The 19,374-nt window shown below is 34.4% G+C and overlaps 1 protein-coding gene across 1 annotated transcript in view; it reads right to left on the minus strand.

Annotated features, from left to right (window-relative positions):
- The window catches only part of Syt7 (Synaptotagmin 7), a 353,549-nt gene that overhangs the window by 17,377 nt on the left and 316,798 nt on the right, over positions 1-19,374 (minus strand). The window contains exons 3-4 of the mRNA XM_068765912.1: positions 12,795-12,806; positions 11,581-11,737 (exon numbers count right to left, since the gene is read on the minus strand). Coding sequence (XP_068622013.1) covers positions 11,581-11,737; positions 12,795-12,806 — 169 coding nt within the window. The remainder of the gene's footprint in view (positions 1-11,580; positions 11,738-12,794; positions 12,807-19,374) is intronic.

A 19,374-nucleotide genomic window follows, 5' to 3' on the forward strand; every position in this document is an offset into this window, starting at 1 on the left:
TTGGATTCTTGTATAAATTCTTTTGTTGCTCGCGCAGCAGTGAAGTGACCTAAGCAGAATATATCGATAAGAAAAAGATTGACTGTATGTTGTAAGTTGAAAATCTTACTGTAGAGTGCAAGTTTTTCATAATTATTTTACTTCATAATCACGAAACTTTATGATATTTATTCAAATCAATTTAATGAAAAGGCAGCGAGTTAAACATGAAAAATAAGTTTCTATATTTTATTTTTTTTTAATTTCTTTATACGTGAATACAATGGATTGAGTAGAGAGGCTTACGATTGTCTGTTGCAAAATAGGATCGTGACTTAAGTGTGAACGGCATCACGATTGAATAGACTTTCGCTTTAATTTCTGCTTGAGTTATCTCTATTCACTTGATAATTGTATGATGTTCTTAGAAAGTGCCGTAAAATAATGCACATTTTTACTGTCTATATGAAAAATAAAAAGTTTAAAATAAATAAAAATATTAAAGTGTACATGAAAATACATAAATATGTCGTTTACCAAATATCTAATGAGCTCTTTTGTTCGAAAACGCAGAGATTTTACTGCACTAATTCATAATCTAATGTAAAAAGAAAAAAAAATTAAAAGAAAGAAAAGAAAAAATTAACTTAATAACTCTAAACTGGAATTATTGTAAACGTAGAACGATAAATGATACGAAAGTAATTATTTAATGTTATTAGGCGCTCTGGAAAAATATAAAATTTTAAAAGTATAATTTGCCTGTTATGAAAGTGTAAAATCTTTGTAATGCAGTAAAATATATTAAGCAATCTATCAAACTTCTATTATATTGAAAGAATTTCGCCCTAGAATAACATTGTTCGCTATCAATGAAGTTTAACGACGTACAACATTTTTAATAATGAGTTATACTTTATTGTACAGTGACTTTATGAAATTTTGGCGTAATTCCTTTTTAGTCATAAATATTTAAAATAATGCTAATATTATAACAAAGAAAAATTGTCAAGTTATATTAACACGTAAATAAATATTATGTATAAAGTACCGCTCAGAAAAGGATAATTAATTTATCTCATTATACTTATTTTCAGTCGAAAGACGCCCGGTGCAAGGCACAAGCTTCCGACAAAGATCGCCTTGATGGCCGGTCGTGCGGTGCCTGCATTCAGCGACTTTAATGATATCGTCGGTCCACCTACTTGGGTCTTACATACGTCGCATTTACCGGTTCGTGGTCACCACTCGCGAACCTTTTGGCCCCAACGGCCATCTGTTTCACGAGCGTAGTGCTACGCCCACTACTATTTCAGACGAGAATTTCAACATACGTAGATGACCCTGATTCTTTTTTTCATTTCTGTATCGATTTCTCAGCGAAATTTCGAGCACAGCTCTCTCCATTACTCTCTGGGTGACCTTGGCTTTCTTATGAGGCTTGACTGACAACGCACGTTGGTCCTTAAACCTTCGTCTTTAAGCATTGCGGACCCTTTATTTATTTTTACACTTCTTGCAGAACTTATAGCGGGTTAAGGAGTAAGGTATTCTCTGTCATCTTACCATTTGAGAGGTACAAAAGAAGAATAACGTAGGCCGGTGAAGTAAATGTCTCAAAAAAGAAAGAATATGTCAAATAAAAATTATTATATTCGTAAGTAATTTTATCACAACTTTACGAATAATTTTATATAAATATTTACATAAAATAATTACTGTGTAATTTAAAAAAAAATTTGGACAGAATTGTAAGTTAAATTATTTGTAATATCAATATATAGATATGTTTATAGTAAGTAGCCAGATATATATTAAGCCCCAAGTGTATTGAGGCAATTGCCGCATTATGTTTATTGAATTATATACAGAGGCAATGTGATTTTATTTTTAGGTTATTTTATCTGCGGCGAAAACCGTGTTTTCAGCTTTAAGAGTACATCATTCATACAGGTTTCATGGAGTTGTTTATAGGTGTGAAAGCTGTAAAGCGATGAATACGTAGCTCCTTTCTGTAAATTAATGTATGGTAAATAATGGTTTTAGAAATAACACATAACGTGATGATTGCCTCTTTATATTAAACAAAGAGATACATTATATACGATATTGAAGTATTTGTCTTTTACTATCTATCTCTGCAGACTGTGTAGTAGCAAAAGTTAAAAGCTATTGCATTCAAAAAGATTAAAAAAAATTAATGATTTTTTATTATTATTTCAGAGTGTAGTATGTATATTGATTGAAAACATTTATAAGCTTTTGCTGACTCAAAGAATTTTGAATAGGCCCCTCTATGTCTTCCAGTGGGCATTTGTCGGCTGATATGAACTAATGAATACATTTGAAAAGTAAATATTTCACGAAGCGTTTGTAACAAATTAAAAAAGTTACGTTTCCGAGATGTTCCTTTTAACAAAAACGTTATGAAATTTTGACTTACATGAGAGAAGGAAAACGTGAAGTCATGCCTTAAATTAAAACCGTGACTACACAGTTTCAAACGATCACTTTATTGGATTATAATACGTTTTATTTAGGGTAAGAAACGGAAATGTTAATGATTTTTATTATAAGGAATATTATTTATCGGTGCAAAATATGATTTAATCATACACATTTTGTTTAGCAAAGAGGTAAAAATGAGGGCTTACGTGTCTATGACACCTGTATTCAATTGAAATTGTCTTTTATATCATGGCCATGACGATCAAGGTTTCTCTGTAAATCGTTATCACCTCACTATGCAGCGGAGACACATCAACAGAAGAGATAGTCTTGAGTCCATTATAAGTAATCGAAAATTTCGCGAAGGCAGATTTCAATGAAGATGACTAATAACTTTTAGAACGAAAAGGTATATCAACTCTTAGAATTGTATGAAAAGATAACCGAGACACAGTATTAATTACGTCACAAGGCTTGAGTAACTCAACAAGTAACAATTGAAGTGATATTTGAAAGAGAACAAGATGATTCGTTAAAACTCTAATGAATGTAGTTAAATAAATCTATTTATTTCCTTTTTATGTACACAAAAAAGTACAATGGCGTACTTAACACCATAGGCGTTCTCTACCAGTCTACCTAGGGGCAAAGGGGAAATAATGGCAGGTGCTTAAATTATAATAAAATAGAACATACCTACTAATGCTACAATAACAATACTTACATATATACCTTGTATAAATATTTATATACAATACATAAATATTATATACATATAAAATAATAACTACTATTGTGTAGATTCTGCTAATTTCTGACGCATATGTTCATATAAATATTGTCAGTTTAATGCAAATGGGAAATTTAAAAAAGTAGAAACTTAAAATACAGATATGAGACCACAATATTACTGTCATGGTGTTTGCTTGGTTTCGGTTGAAGTTGACGCTGTTAGCCCGGGGGCTTTTACAGCTACATCGGAAATAAGTTTACGGAGCGGAAGGGTCCCTGAACTTAAAAGTGTTATTGTATATTTACGGCAAATGTATCAATATATAGATTATATTGATAAACAATATTTCGCATTCATGGGCCTATATGTCTCCTTATTCGAAATACTTCAACAATATAACCATCGGCAATGCTTTTAGCCTTAAGATTTACGTCTACGGATAATGCTACTCTATGTAAGTTCTTTTAGATTCTAGTTGAAAAATAACGGTAACCATATAGACATGTGTTATAATTTTATAAGCCAACATTTTACATTCATTTCAACAATTTCATAGGAAATTGGGTAAAGGTACGAATATTTTCATGCTTCGTATTCATTAAAGGTAGTCATCACTCTGATGTTAAAATACCCTTTTAAAATTTAGTGTTGGTATACTTAAACAATGTATTAGGCGATAAGACTAGACGTTTCCTTTTCACAAAACAACCAATTTAAGGAGGGTCTGATTGAATCTGACCCGCATACGCAGGCTACGTATAAATAATTCAGTAGCGGACCCCAGACATGTCAATAAATGCTTAAATGTCGAATATTCAGCGTTTTCAAAGTAAATCAATTTTTAGATTTATCGATCAAAAGAAGTTGGAAATAACGATAAGTAAAATACATGACCGTACTTAACTTGTTTTGTTACTTCTTCCGTTAAACCTAAAAAAAACTTATTTGCAATATTTTGGTATCTGTAAGACACAGACGAATAACGGTCGATCAACTTTTGATTAAATTTAGGTGGAAATGTAGAACGCAAGGCCATCGGTAATTCCCTCGATATTTTGTTTACAGTTTACACATTTTCATGTCATTATCTAATTCAAAATATTTTACGATGCGATAAAAATAAAATTCATACGTAGACAAGTAATTGGATTACTAAACTTTAATAAAAATAATAACTAGACTAATTTATTATTGGAAATTGATGTTATTTAATACTTAATTCCTATATATGCTTTCAAGAAAAAAATTGGAGTGTATCCCAACGACTTTATCTAGTAAAGTCAAAAAGAAATATGCAAAGCTTCGAACTTGAGCACCATCGAAACGTAATACAGTACGAGGGAATTTTTGTGTCCAGTTATTTCATAGAGCATCTACGTACACAGCCTGAATATATATTATACATATATTCCTGAATATGTATTATATATATATTATAAATATATATTCAGCCTGAATATATATTATACATATATTCAGGCTGTGTACGTGAATATTATAAAAATTATCCTTTGAAACTGAAAGACCATCTAATAAATTTACTAGAGTCCAATAAATTTACGCAGTAAAGGTCTGAGACTTGAAATTATAGTCAGCGGATTCGATTACCAGAAACAATTTTATATAATTGACATTTTTTGCATTAAATATATGAGATTGTCACTGCTCCCAAACAAGTTTTCAGAGGAGGGGCAGTCGTCCTCTGCGTAACATAATGCCACGTACCAAACATGGCGATTATAGAATATCCCCCCAGAGATATCTTTGGTGGAGGCCTATAAGGCATAGGCATCAGCAGTCGACGAATATCGGGCTTAGTTATTGCACAAATTTTTAGGCTGGGCTCCTTCAACGCTTTGCGACTTCAATGACCAGTAAAGTTATAAATATTGTAATACCAATTACCAAAATTAAAATTCTTATGACAACAAAGACGAATTTACTATCCGGTCGTCTGATTGATTTATGAAACAAAAAAATGATGTCATGGGAAATCGGTATATAGGTATACCACTGAATAAGAAAGGACCAATATCTAGCCACCTCCGCACATGCAGTGGTTGTCGTGCATGAAAGTGCACCGCCCGCCAGCCCGCTCGTAAATGCGCTAGTTGACTCGGTGTTTAGCACTAATCTGTGTAACAACTCCTGAAGATGCCCCGTGGAGGGGTGAAACACGTGTTGAGTGAATTTACGGTGGCGGTTGTGTAGTTTGCATTGTCTGTCGCATGCGCATTTACGAGCGGGCTGGCGGGCGGTGCACTTTCATGCACGACAACCACTGCATGTGCGGAGGTGGCTAGATATTGGTCCTTTCTTATTTAGGATGGACTTCCGCAATGTAACGCCTGAATCCATTAAATATTAAAGGTATACCACTGGTCGCAGTTGATCTGCCGGCAGCAGTAAACACTACGAGGTGATTGGGAACTGTCATATTATTGTAAAACTAACAGGCAGTTTTCAAAGATGTTATAAATATAGTTGTATATAGTAGGAAGAAAAAAAAATTAAAAAGATATAACATGATATACATAGCGTTCATATTGGGGTTGATGTTTCAAACATTGAATTATTCATGCGCTGTCGCAACCCGTGTCTAATGGCGCGTTTCATTTATGGGCCGCGTACATATTGCTGATGCTTGTTAACTAGACCTTATTACAGGTGCTAAAGTTTAATGTCCTTTGCTTATATACGTGCGGCAAAATGGTGTATCCCAAAATGATTATTGCATCTTTTTATATAAAAATATATATTATTTCCTATATAAAGCATTTTTAAAACGTTACCGATGTTTTCAGTGATTGGTGAAAATATTACATTATATTTAAAAAAAAATTGTTTTTTTTTAATATGATGAAATATATAGTTTTAATAAAATTGTTTTTCAAATTAATACAGCAGTACTGACATCCGAGGTAGTTCCCTAAATCGTTTATTTTGCAATGCTCTAAATTGTTTATCTAAATTACGTCCTAATTCCTGGTATTCAACTGCAATAAATTACTCTGATATCCTTATGTGAAGAATTTATCTTAATTAGTATAATTTTATCTTAATTTTAATTAGTGTTTACATTGTTTGCTTTTTGTGTGTGCTTAGAGTTTCAGCTTTATATTCTAGATAATTTAAACAATTATAATCGGATCTAATTGAATTAAGGTAAAATAAAATAATTTAATGGTTGGGTATTTGCTAAGTACGCGTATATACGTTTTAATGAGAATATATTTATGGAAGTATAAATTTGTAGAGGCTTCCGGGGAAGGTATGTTCCCGACTGTAACTATTTTACAGGATTCGGAGGCTGGCGATCTCTTAGAATGCTCCGGCTCCATCCAAGGCGGCCCAATGCCACTCCGAGAAGATCCCGGCTTCCGTTGTTACTCGTCAATAATACCCGCTAAGCATTTCGACACAAGGTTGTCCGAAAAGGCGGAACATCGAATTTTAGGTTGCTATTGCCTGGCTTATAACACTACTATTACTTCATTGAGGGATGAAGGACCGGGAGTTATTGCATAGAGTTTTTTACGGGTACCACAATGTTGTTAGCTGCCTTTTTTGCTAACATATTTGTTATATATATATATATATATATATATATATATATATATTATCTGGTTTAATTATTATTTTCTAAAAAGTGACGAAAGACGTCTAGAGTTTGCTTTCCCTGGCTTGACTGCTAAATATATCCGTACATTTAGTCCTCATTTGTGATATTTTAAGAATACAAATAAGTTTTTAAATAAATTTAAAAAATAATAAAATGAGGTTATTTACAGCTTATGAAATGCAATCAATAAAAATTTACTTACAATTGATGCCTCAATAGAAAAAAATATATTTAAAATTGACAAGAGGAAAAGTTAAAATTAAAAAAATCCAATTAAAACTTTGCTCTTCATTCTGACGAGATTAATGCCCGGTTAAGTCATGCGTTAGAGTTTTCGTCATACAATTAATAAAGTATTACTGAAATTGAAGAATAGGGGATTACCGGCTTTTGAAAATGTAAGAGTATTCATTTTTTATATGTATATTTGCTTATACTCGTCGAAATTTTTTTAGTTATTTGACATTAAATTTTCGAAATCATTTGTAGTGTTATTTGCGCATTATAACACCAGTAAGTTATTTTTACTTTTATATTTTTTGAACCACTTCAACAAAGGTATCATAAATATGAACGAGAAATATTACAGGAAATCTTTAAACTAGTGCAGACAGATGTGCAGGCGTGTGACGGATGTGCACAATATTTTTTTTTAAATTAGGTACGATAAAAAAACTATCCTCATTTTATATATCTGGATATGTATAAGTAATTACCACCTATGTACTAAGTTATTACGATTTTTGGAACTATAAGGCTTAGATACTTGAAAATTGGAAGGAGTTATTAACTGACCTAATATACCATAACCTTCAACTAGCTGTTTCAAGCCCGTAACTTAAAGTTAATAAAACATTAATACATAAAGGTGAGACCCCGCTAGAGGGACTGTCGACAAATTAGGGTCTCGGGAAGTCCCTGGATGCGGTCAAGACCGGTAATGGTGACGATCTTTAGAGAAAGCGTATATCTTAAAGTGGGTGTCTATTGGCTGAAATAAAGAAAAAAGTAAACAAACAATAAAAACTTTGCATATTGTTGGCAGGAGTCAGTATAAGTAGCTATCATTTGAGGACATTGGCAAACATGGTTTTTAAACTTTTTTGGCATTGAAACAATATTCTTATGGTTGAGTTATGGATTAATAACGCGTCTCATGAATATGTTATAACACGGATGTTCTGTTACACTTTATATTTTTATTTTCCTCAACACAGATTTCTTTTGAAATGTCTCGTCAACATAAGACCGGTATTTGATACGTGATATTACTCTAAGGGCCTTGCCTTGTGACGTTTTATAAAATTCGTCTTTAAATGTTTATGATACTCTACTTGAATTAATATATCATCGTTATCAGGAAATTGTAACTTTTACGTAATAATTGAAATTTGAGTTCAGATATTTAACAATTTAAATTTTAATGACTACATAATTATTAAGAAAATGAACATATTTGTGATGTAATCAGGTGTATTGTAAGTTTTATAATAAAATTATTAATTAGTATTAGTGTAGATATTTTTAAATTTCTTACATTTTATGATATAAATTTGCGAACTTAATGCTGAAGGCACTGTTAACCAATCAAGCGGTGCATAGACAAATTACTAAAAGAAGGAAAATTTATAAATTGTCAGTAAAATTTTTATTATTTTCACGTACTTAAATTACATATTTTTGATTTTGCTAACGAATCATACTTCTAGAAAACAAGATTATATCTGAGTAATCATAACTTTAATTCTTTTCGACGTGGTCATTACAGAATATAGACGCAAACTGCAAGGAATAGGCCTCTCCTAAGATATCTATGGGGGTAAACACCATCACCACATAAACACATATAGTGTGGTTTTTTGGTTTGCAAAGGATGCTGTTGTCCATCCTCTGGAAACTTGTTTGTTAGCAGTGACAATCCTATACATAATAAATGCATGAAGTGTGAATTATATCCCCCGAACCGACGACTTCACTCTCGTCACCGGCAAGAGGATAAAATCACTTCGTGCTGTTCCCTCCCCGTCTCATCGCGGCAGTACCTCCAAAACTGCCTCCCCATCGGCTAGCCCGGCCAAAAAAGCTGTACGCAAGCCCTCCCCAACGGTTGCTCCCAAGCAACTGTCCGCCCATCCCCAACAAGTGGCCTACCATGCCCTCCCGAAAAGGGGACTAAACCTCCCCCGCCCGTCTTTCTCCACGACAATCAAGCGTGGAAATCCGTCCACTCGTGGCTCGCTCGCTTCTCGCCAACGAGATGGACAAATCAAGAGCTAAAAATACCACTCAAGCTAGTATGATTAGCACGCTCACCGTCGATGACTTCCAACACTTCAGCGGCCACCTGTGTGAGCAAGGCATCTCCTTCCAAACGTACGCCCTCCCCGAGGATAAGCGACTTCGAGTCGTTATCCGTGGCCTCCCACTCGAAATAGAGATCACTGACGTAACCGACGACCTCGAGAAAGCGGACATCCCCGTAATCGAGGCGAAGCGCATGACATCTCTGCGCACCGAGCACCAAGCTTTCCTCTGAGGGAAAGCGAATCTTTGCCCTCAAAGAGGTCTGCTCTCTTTCAGGGGTCTCTTTCGAAGCCCCTTACCGCAGAGGTATCGTCAGCCAGTGCCACAGATGCCAGCTGTACGGCCACGCAGCCCGTAACTGCTTCTCCTGCCCCCGGCCCGTGTCTCTCCCGACCGCCGAGTAGTCCTCGCTTCGTGCTAAATACTCAACACCTCACACACTACACTATACACCTACACGGTTATAGTTCTCCGCGTGTATACGTCTTTGTACGTACCTCAGTTACAGATCCCCATCGTAAAATTTTTAGTCCGTGGACCTCTGTATCCACGGGCTCAATTTCGATGAAGCTGTACAAAAGCCTAGACCGGCTAGCAGCACCACTTCTAATACATCAAATAGCAAAAAAATTGAATTATATTTGTATAATTCTTTCCTATTGCTATTACCTGCTGATTGCCAGGGCACAAGATCATCAATCAAGATAGTGCCCAGGTAATCGAGTCTGTGGCTTACGATCGCATATCTCAGACCTTTACTGCTGGGCGTTCGAATAATTTCTTTGAAACCAAGGCTATCTAAAATGTATGCTAATATAATAGATTTTACATAAATAATTCGGAGTGTGGTTTCAACCTATTACATTAGCATTTTAATTCATTGTGGTACACAGTGGGTATTTTAGATTGGGAAAAAAATTCGGAATATTCCATTGATAAGATACCTCATTTGTTTTCCATGCCTCATAAAAAATGGCTTGATCTCGATTTTAGGGAAAATAATTAAAAACTTTTCTCGTTATCCTACAGACGTTAATAAGAAGTTCTTGTGTTTCAATTTCATTATTAAGAACTTCTCAACGAGGAAGTACATAAAGTTTTTCACCTTCATTATTTTTAGTTGTCAATTCGTTTGACGCCATAATGCCAAATACTAATAAATAAACGAAATGTGTTATAAGTGATCATTTTATTTACTGATTTGATATGTTAATAATTATCATGGATTACTTACAAAAATAATTATTCTATTTCATAATCTGCACTACTTTACCAATAATGTGATTCATGTAATGCTTTTTTAATTTTTTGTAGCACTAAACATTTGACAGTTAGTGTTTCAATTTACTCTGTGGTTCACATGAAAAAAAAAAAGTTTCAACTTCTTTCTCGCGAATGTATCCTTTTTACTCTCTATAAGAGTCATCTCGTCCCTTAAAAAACCTAATAAAAATTTTACGTTATATTTTTATTAATTATCAATTTAATATTTGCAGACCTTACTTTACATTTTTTTTCCGTTATTTAATTTGTTTAGAATTTATTACGAATATATGTATTTAATGGACTACTAAATAACATAATATTATAATGAAGTAACATTTGTTGCTATTAAGTATGGAATAGTGTTTATTGTTTTAATTAGTAGTGATATAGAAAGATTTTTATTATTAGATTCTAAGATATGAAATATTTTGTATTAAATATGCCTCGGATTTAATAAAAACAGCACATATATTAAACTCACAGTAGCCAGACAAAAACATTCTCGTGCTGTTAGTTCGTACTTCTAGTAATTACATCAAACACATCCTAATTATACTCGACAATAATACATTAACTGGTCACGCTTTGAACACTCATCCGACAGGTTTACTAATTTAACAATTACTCCAAATTACATCCAATGAACACTAAGCAACATTGACCTACAAAATAAATAAAAGAACCAAAAATACACAGTCCAATGTCTCTGTCAATACTTACTTTATTCGTCACATATCAACCATTTTCCTCAGTGTGAATAATTATAAACAAATTTTAATATTTTTAAACAGTGAAATGATACGAAACTTATGAGATTAAGTCATCTATTACCGTGTCAAGCAAAATCGGTACTAAATGCCTATGACATATTATATTCTATAACGGATCAAATATTTTCATAATTAAAAAGTTAGTGTAATAATATTTCTAACTAACGAATGATAGTCATCATAACCATTTTAATAAATAACATGATATTTGTCACATCAGTAATAAATGACGATTTTGCATAGCGTAGTAATAGACGAGTTGATCTTCGAAGGATTTTTAACACGAATATCTAAATTATTTTTAATACCTTTTTTTTCTCAATTTCATATTCTCATATTATAGTAGAAGTATATATAACAAGTAAATATATTTTATTAACCCTTATTTTATAATTTAGTCCCCTCGTTTGTTAGACGTTGTCTTCATTTTTGCAGGTAATAAGGATGAAAGTACTTACGGAAGGATGCGGTTGGTGATCTTGTCCCTTAACATTTTGCAGCTGCTTGTTGTGAGCTGTCGGTGTACGCTCTCCGGGGGCTGTTGAAGCGCTGGCGACGGCTCCAGCGCTGCTTCCAGCTGGCGATTTAGCTTGAGGTGAACTGGTAGATGTCGTTCTATAAAAATATAAGAAATTTTATTAAAATTATAGTTTTCTTTTTCCACTTACTCGGTTCTTAACTTGGACTAACTAAATTATATAAGAAAAAAAATTCGTGTAATTCCTAATGTGTAATAATAAAATGGCAATGTTGTTAGTCAATTGTGTTTTATATTACATTGTAACAGTCAATGTTATATCTAAATAAATAGAGTAAGATGATACATAGGAGTAATATAATAATATTGAAATTTTACTTAACAAACAAAATATGAAGAAACCAGAAACTTTCGAATGTTCTTATAAATATCATTTTATTTTAAGCATTTATTCTTAATTTTTCAGCTACTAAAATTTCGCGGTGCGACAACGGATAGGACCACGTAAAATGTAAAAAATAGTTAATAAATTAAAAAAAAAATCTTATTACCGAATATAATAGTATGTATGATGAGAACGCGTTAAGAATTCTTGAGGCAATATTTTTAGCTAAGGCGTCATATTATAGGTGTGCCTAATTTTAGTACGAATTTCTGTCAAACTAGGCGTTTTGGAATTTCTTCTTTTAACGTATAAAAAATATTTAACGTGTTTACGTGTAATGTTAAATAATCAAAAGAATTCGGATTTGATTTTTTTTAAATGGTTTACTGTAATAAATTAATAATTTATAAATTTTTATTTAAGCGGATATTTAAATTTGGTAGCTTAATTTGAGTTCTAGTCTCTTTCACTTAGTTACAAGCATTAGTAAATACAATCGAAAAAAATTATGACCTAAATTAGTAAGGGGTCATAGCCGTGTACCTCACTTTTAGTAAAACATTTATCAAATTACATAGACCAACGGATTGGTTATGGTTTGTGAAGGCCTAGGATCTGCAAGGTGTAAGGCGTCCATCCACAACCTGAATAGACGATTTTGTTAAGGAAATCGGAAAAGGCTGGACATAGACCGTTTTCAACCACTTTAATTAGAAATCTAAGTTAGACGCCAATGTCTAAAAGTGAACATCGTAAAGCTAAAATGATAATTATAATTAAAATAAAACGTATGCATTAAGGATACTTACTCAAGCTGAGCTCTGTGTTGCCAACAGCGACCGCACATGGAACAAAATATTTTAATCAGTTAAAGGTATTTTCAATCAACGTGTTTGCATTTAAATAAAACAAACAGCTACTCGTTTTATTACAGATTCCCAGTTGCGGAATTTTTAATTGGTTTGTGTTGCGGGAGCTGACGAAGTCTTATTGCTTTGGGCGGGGGAAATTGGATTAATGGTTATTAAGATTCCTAGTAACTTATTTATTTAACGATTAAAAAACGACTATAGCTCTATTTTCAAAACTACAATTTCATGGTTGTGGTATGTGTTGTGTTGGTTACACGTAGGTTTCGAATTTTTGTTCACGTTTTATATCTATACTACGGTATTGCCTAAGTGGCATTTGCAGTTAGCCTCACTGAAGGTCGATGCATCTCTTAGGAGGCAGGACACAGACTTGGGAAGCTACTGACCTCTTTAGTCGTTTAGTCAGCCACTTCATGGTGCTGCTGATACCAGGGCTAATGAGAAGGAAGGAACTTTATCTAAGCTGTTATACAATATCTTTTTTATTCCGACTCAATGGCGCCCAAGATATACGAACTACGACACGGTCATCTGCTTAGCTTTCGAAAAGTGTTAGCGTAGTAGGAGAAGCGGCGGAAGTCGCGGTCTCTTCAAGATACAAGTTGACATCGCTTCCGACGAGGCCGGTTAGTTTCTTAATAACTGCGATTTGCTTTATACGTATCGTGTCCAAGGGTCGCTGCGTCTTCCGGAGATTCAAACACGTGTCTTGCTCTCAGAACGGTACAGCGTTGTCACTACCTGCAGGGATTTTTTTGTAGGTGGCAGCACTTACAATTATATTATATATTATTCACGTTGTTCTTCACTGTTTAGAAGCACTAGTCTGTGATCTAGATCCGCGAGAGATTACCTTCTGTTTTCATCTAATGATTGCTACATTACCTAATTTTTTACCTAATGTCTGGACGATAAAGTCTCAACATAGTGGCATTAGCGCCTACACATGAGTTAAGAAAGTATAATGATTATTTTTTATTTTCCTCCTTCTCGCATCGTTATCCTCATTATTGAGGGTTGGGATACTTTGGATATGGAGTAAACTTCATTTTCATTATACTCCGCCACTTGTTCGCATTTGGCATCGCGACATGAAGTTTGGTGTCAAGTGATGATTTGCTCCGACGCGATGCTTGGACCTCTCTTATCGATTACGATAGGGTTACGCGTTTTGGATATTTGCCCACGATTTTTTTTAATTATGATGTTAAATTTACAACGTATTTTTTGTTTCTTATTCTCATGTGGAATATATAGGTTTATAAGAAATTTGAGCAATATATACATCCTCATAATAAATCTTGATTTTATATAAAGGCCATAGAGGCCGACTATAAGGTTTCTCCCCAAAAATATCTATGGGGAGATATAGTATAATCGCCACACTTCGCTGGTGGGTTGGTGATCGTAATATGGTATTATGGTACGCAGAGGTCGTTGCTTTCATCGTCTGAAAAGTTATTTGCGAGCAGTGAAAACCTATGTAATAAATGTGTAAAGTGTGAATTACGTATAAAACTGTGCTGTTTCAGAAATTGAACTCGCGACCTACGATCGCAAGTCATAGTCCTCTACCGCCGGGTTACCGCTGCTCTTAAATTGTATACTAAATAAAGTTAATTTCTGCCTCATGTGTAAATGATTTGTATATATTAGTTCCTTCCATTAAAAAAGTAAAATATGAACTAATAATTGCAAGCAAATCCCTGTGTATTATTATGTAGAACATGTCAAAGCTCTTTGTAGTGCAAAAGGTAGGGATTTTCGCAAGTGCAGTTCCGGTACGGCCAATTTGGCTCGAGCTTTAGAACTTGAAATCGCTTTGGTATGCTCAAGTCTTTGTTTAAGACTGAATTCCATATATAAGAACATATTATAAAAACTATAAATATTTTTAACAGTTTAAAAGTTAAACTTTTACTTGATGTTCTGCTATTATTTGTAGATTGCGGCTACATATAATAACTTCTCTTAAAAGGTCCGCAGGGGCTGGTAGTAAACAATTATTAATTTAAACATGTAGAATATCTAAAACTTTTTACTTTCCAGATTATCGTTACATTATTATTTCCAACACTAATGATTTTTAGATAGGCTGTATCATACAAAAAATGACAGCTAGCAAGCTATATGTTCACCTTTTAAAGTTTTTACACCAATATTGAATCAAACTGTAAATTGTTACCTAAAAAAAAGATCATCATACTTATTTTATAATCGACAGATTTAAATTAAGTTTACATTAATTCGAAATATGATACTAACAGAGAGAAGAGAGAGAAAAGAGATTCAGTGGGGTTTGTATTTTTTTTGATGATTGTATTAATAAAAAAAATTCTTCAAAATTAGTACCATTCATTCTCAAATATCTTTATCGCGAACATACTTTGAAATAGAGTAATATCCCGTTTGGCAGAGCCTATGCTTAATACATACCTGTGTTGGTATATTGCGAAAACTCGCAGTGTGCAAATAGCACAGAAAGATGCCGAAATTATTTCGATATCTAACTATACAATCTAACTAAACAATAATAACGGAAGAATATCATAATTACGCGCAGACAATAGAGTAATTATTTACATAAGTTGCACACTGTAATATGTATCTAAAAGAAAACATTGTACATTTCCAGTGGTTTAGAATTAAACCGCGGATAATAGGACGGGTTTTTTTGCATTATAAAAATAAACTCAAATTTATTATGTAAACGCAACATTAATTTTTATCCATAATTATATAAACGTATGTTTAAGTGCGATGATTTTAATTAGGGATATTTTTTTACCAAAATTGGTAATAGTTTCTGTAATTTATCAATAATTATATTTATTTCAAAATAAAGAAATTTAAAAAAAAATGTTTTAGCCATGTTTGATACATATAAAAACTAAGGTTTGAAAATGTGTTTTTTAGTAATGAACGCCCTCTCAACTCCTCTTGCGAGTGGAGTTACGTAAAACACGTTTTAAATTTTGAGCTGACCTCTATTTGGCGAAAAGAATATTCCTCCAGTATTTCTAGTAAATAGATATCGCGATGAGTTAGTACATATGTGGAAACTTTTTTATTTATAGTCTACAAGTTAAATTTACACTAGTAGCTACACCTTTTTCTTTATCTATGTAAATCATTCTCTTATTTTCGTATGAAGACTACAAAATCTTTTCCATCCAAAGATATTACGTTAAAAATCGCTGTAACGGTAATTCGGCCAATTGTACGCCTACATTGTTATTGTAATATTTTTAGGGTATTTTGAAGTTGTCTAAAAAGATAACACTATTTATATTCTAAGAATGTCGACTATAATCATCATCACCATCATCAAGTCAGCTGATGGACGACCACTGCAAGGTATAAGCCTCCCTCGAAAATCGCTATAACCGGTCTTTCGTCTTCTGCATCTAGCGACTTCCCTGGACCTTGACTATATCGTCAATCTGAAAAGTGGAGGGTCTATACACGCCGAGTCTATCAGCCGCGTGATTGCCACATAAAAACCTTTGACTCCAATGGCTATCGGTTGCACGATAGATATTCCCCGCTGTCTTAAACGAGAAAGTCTTCAAGTTACGTACAACTACTACAAGTTACGTTTTAATTCTGCGTATCTCCTCATTTCTTATTAGATGATGCATTGAAGCTCTGAGAATAGTCCTCTCCATTGCTCTCTGGGTAACCTCAAGTCTCAAACGTCCCCGTTCTAAGATCCATATGTCATCACCGGCAACACACAAAGACCTGCCTTTTCAAACATTGCAGTATTTTTGATGAGATGATACTTATAATCACATATTTTGATATTTGTTATATTAAACTATATTGGAAAAAACTATAGAAAAGGTATGCGACTTTTCACTATTTATATTTACTTTTCAATTTAAAACAGTCTTGTTTTCTATCGTACGTAATGTATCAGATTTACTGTATTAGTCGCCTTAAAGTGCTCCTGGTAGTTTACTCATTTATTATTTTATTACCAGCCTAGAGGATACTGCATTAGCTTGAGTGCTCTCGTCTCAGCAGCCTTCTGAAAGAGTTTAAAGTTATACTTTGAATAAATCCTGCACTATTTTTATTAAAAATTGTGTTATACCCTAACCCTACGGTTTTGTAGGTTTTAAGGATTAATATCTTCTAGATATAACCTTAATTATTAAACTTAAAAAATGTTTATCAAAAATTTAATTTCTTTTCATCTATTGTCGTGCAAAATACAAAATACTTTGAGAATCAAAAAAAAAATTGACAAGTACATTCTGCTTGTATCAAGGATAGCCCTACACAAAATACGCACGCTAAAATTTGATTATGATTATGTCTTTTCATCATCATCATCGTTGCAGTTGAAGAACGTCCACAGCTGGAAATAATCTGCAGCGATAAATTGGAATTGTTTGGAAGTGGCCTGCATCCAGTGTTTTCTGATGAACTTGTTATTCCGGTCCAGTTCTGTCCGCCTCATTCGTGATTCGATTTTGTAGAGAAATCGTGCTACCATGGTACATTGAACGACTTTGAGTTTGCTAATATGGCCCGAAATTATAGGACATGTTTCACTGTCATGTAATGCATGTCACTCGTAACACAATTTGAGCGTCGACATTCTTTTTAAAGCACTTATCTTTGCCTGCGCTAAAAATATTGGGATAAGAAGATATTTCATGAATTCTCGAATGCCCAACCGAGTTGGATTCGGCGATAGACCTGTTTCACAATGGCTTTTTATTCAATCTTAAAAAATAAAAAGGTGGCATTTTCAATTTGATTACATTTTATGGTAATTGTCATATCGTCATTTAGATGTAATGTCATATATGAGGTTGACAATGAATAGTATGTAAACGATGGTTTTATGTTATTTATTTCCCGAGCGCAATTTCAGTGCGTGGCATTGCATTAAAATGGGGAGTATTATTCTTGTTTAAAAGCTTTTATGTCCTTTGGCTTGAATTCATTGCGGTTGCATATGGAGTGTAAAGTGCGAATTTCTGTATTCCGACCATTTATAAATTCTAAATTCCCTTTTTTTGAAAATAACATTGCGTATTCCATTTCTGTTGATATGATTTATGTAGGTTGTTTGAAGCATAGATAATATTTTTTTGTTGTCAAAGAATTATTATAATTATAATATTAAGCGTTCAGGCAATTCCACTCAAGATATCATGATTAGCTCCACCACTGTCGACGATTACCGTCGATTCACCCGCCACCTGCGTTAGGAAGGCATCTCCTTCCACACGTTCGCCCTCCCCGAGGATAAGCGACTTCGAGTCGTTATCCACGGCCTTCCACTCGAAATAGAGATCGACGACGTAAACGACGACCTCAAGAATGCGGGCATCCCTGTCATCGACACGAAGCGCATGACATCTCTGCGCATCAAGCTCCCCATGCCACTTATTATGGCAACCTAAGAGCTTTCTTCCGTGGGAAAGAAAATTATTGCCCTCACAGAGGTCTGCTCTCTTTCAGGGGTCTTATTCGTGGCCCTCCAGCGTAGAGGCATCGTCGGCCAGTGCTACAGATGCCAGCTGTGCGGCCACGCAGCTCGCAACTGCTTCTCCCACCCCTGGTGCGACAAGTGCCTAGGGGATCATAGGACTGCAGACTGTCCCCTTCCAGCGGTCACAGAGACACCACCCGCTTGTGTCTTCTGTGAGACCGAAGGCCACTCCGCCAACTACAGGGGCTGTCTTAAGGTGCCTAAAAACGCCGCGTAGGCTGCCCCTTGATCTCCCGCCCTTCTAAAATCGCCGTTCGACCAACCTCCTCAGCTCCCGCGGAGAAAGTTTCGAAACCCTTCGAAACTTCTTCTCCCTCCTCCGCCTCCAGCCACAAAGTCAAACACCCAGCAAAACTCCGCAAAGTCTCCGGTCCCTCGGAGCGCTTTCTCTGTATTGCGGAGCACTCGGCCCTTCTCGCCGCCCTTAAAGCGGAATTTAAAAAATATACGCTCCCCAATCTCAACGCCAGGAGAAACGCCTCACATCGAGCTCCGGAGGTCTCGATGAACATGTCATGCATTACTCACCTACACATGACACGGCGGCCGCGTCCGCCTAACTTGCGTTCAAGCCTGGGCGGTCCGGAGAGGCCCTATTATATATAAGGCTTATTTGTATTGACAAAAAGTTTCCAGAAGATGGGTAATAGCGTTCTCTGTGTAACATAACATCACACAGTGATTGCCAACAGCGTGCATTCGTATCGGCTGGAGACAGGCTACTTCTACCTGTCCTATTGTTTATTGTTGTATGTAGTGTGGTATAGTAGCATTACTTTACTAGTGCTGAAGACAAGTACGAAGATAACCGATCTTTATAGGCATCAATATAAACGTTCTTAACGTAAACTGCAATAATTGTATAAAATGTGTAAAAAGTAGTGTACGATCCTTGTGATTTTTAGAAAACCGAACTTTTTGTCAATGTCATGAAACCCTTACATAATGGATACATACTCGAATGTTTTTTAACTTAAGCTGTCCGTTTATGTTATGGGCTGAAAG

Source organism: Battus philenor, unplaced genomic scaffold (assembly GCF_028537555.1).
Source record: "Battus philenor isolate CCGP_79_NKW_IND1 unplaced genomic scaffold, ilBatPhil1.0.hap1 SCAF_20, whole genome shotgun sequence".
Classification (NCBI taxonomy): Eukaryota; Metazoa; Arthropoda; class Insecta; order Lepidoptera; family Papilionidae; genus Battus; species Battus philenor.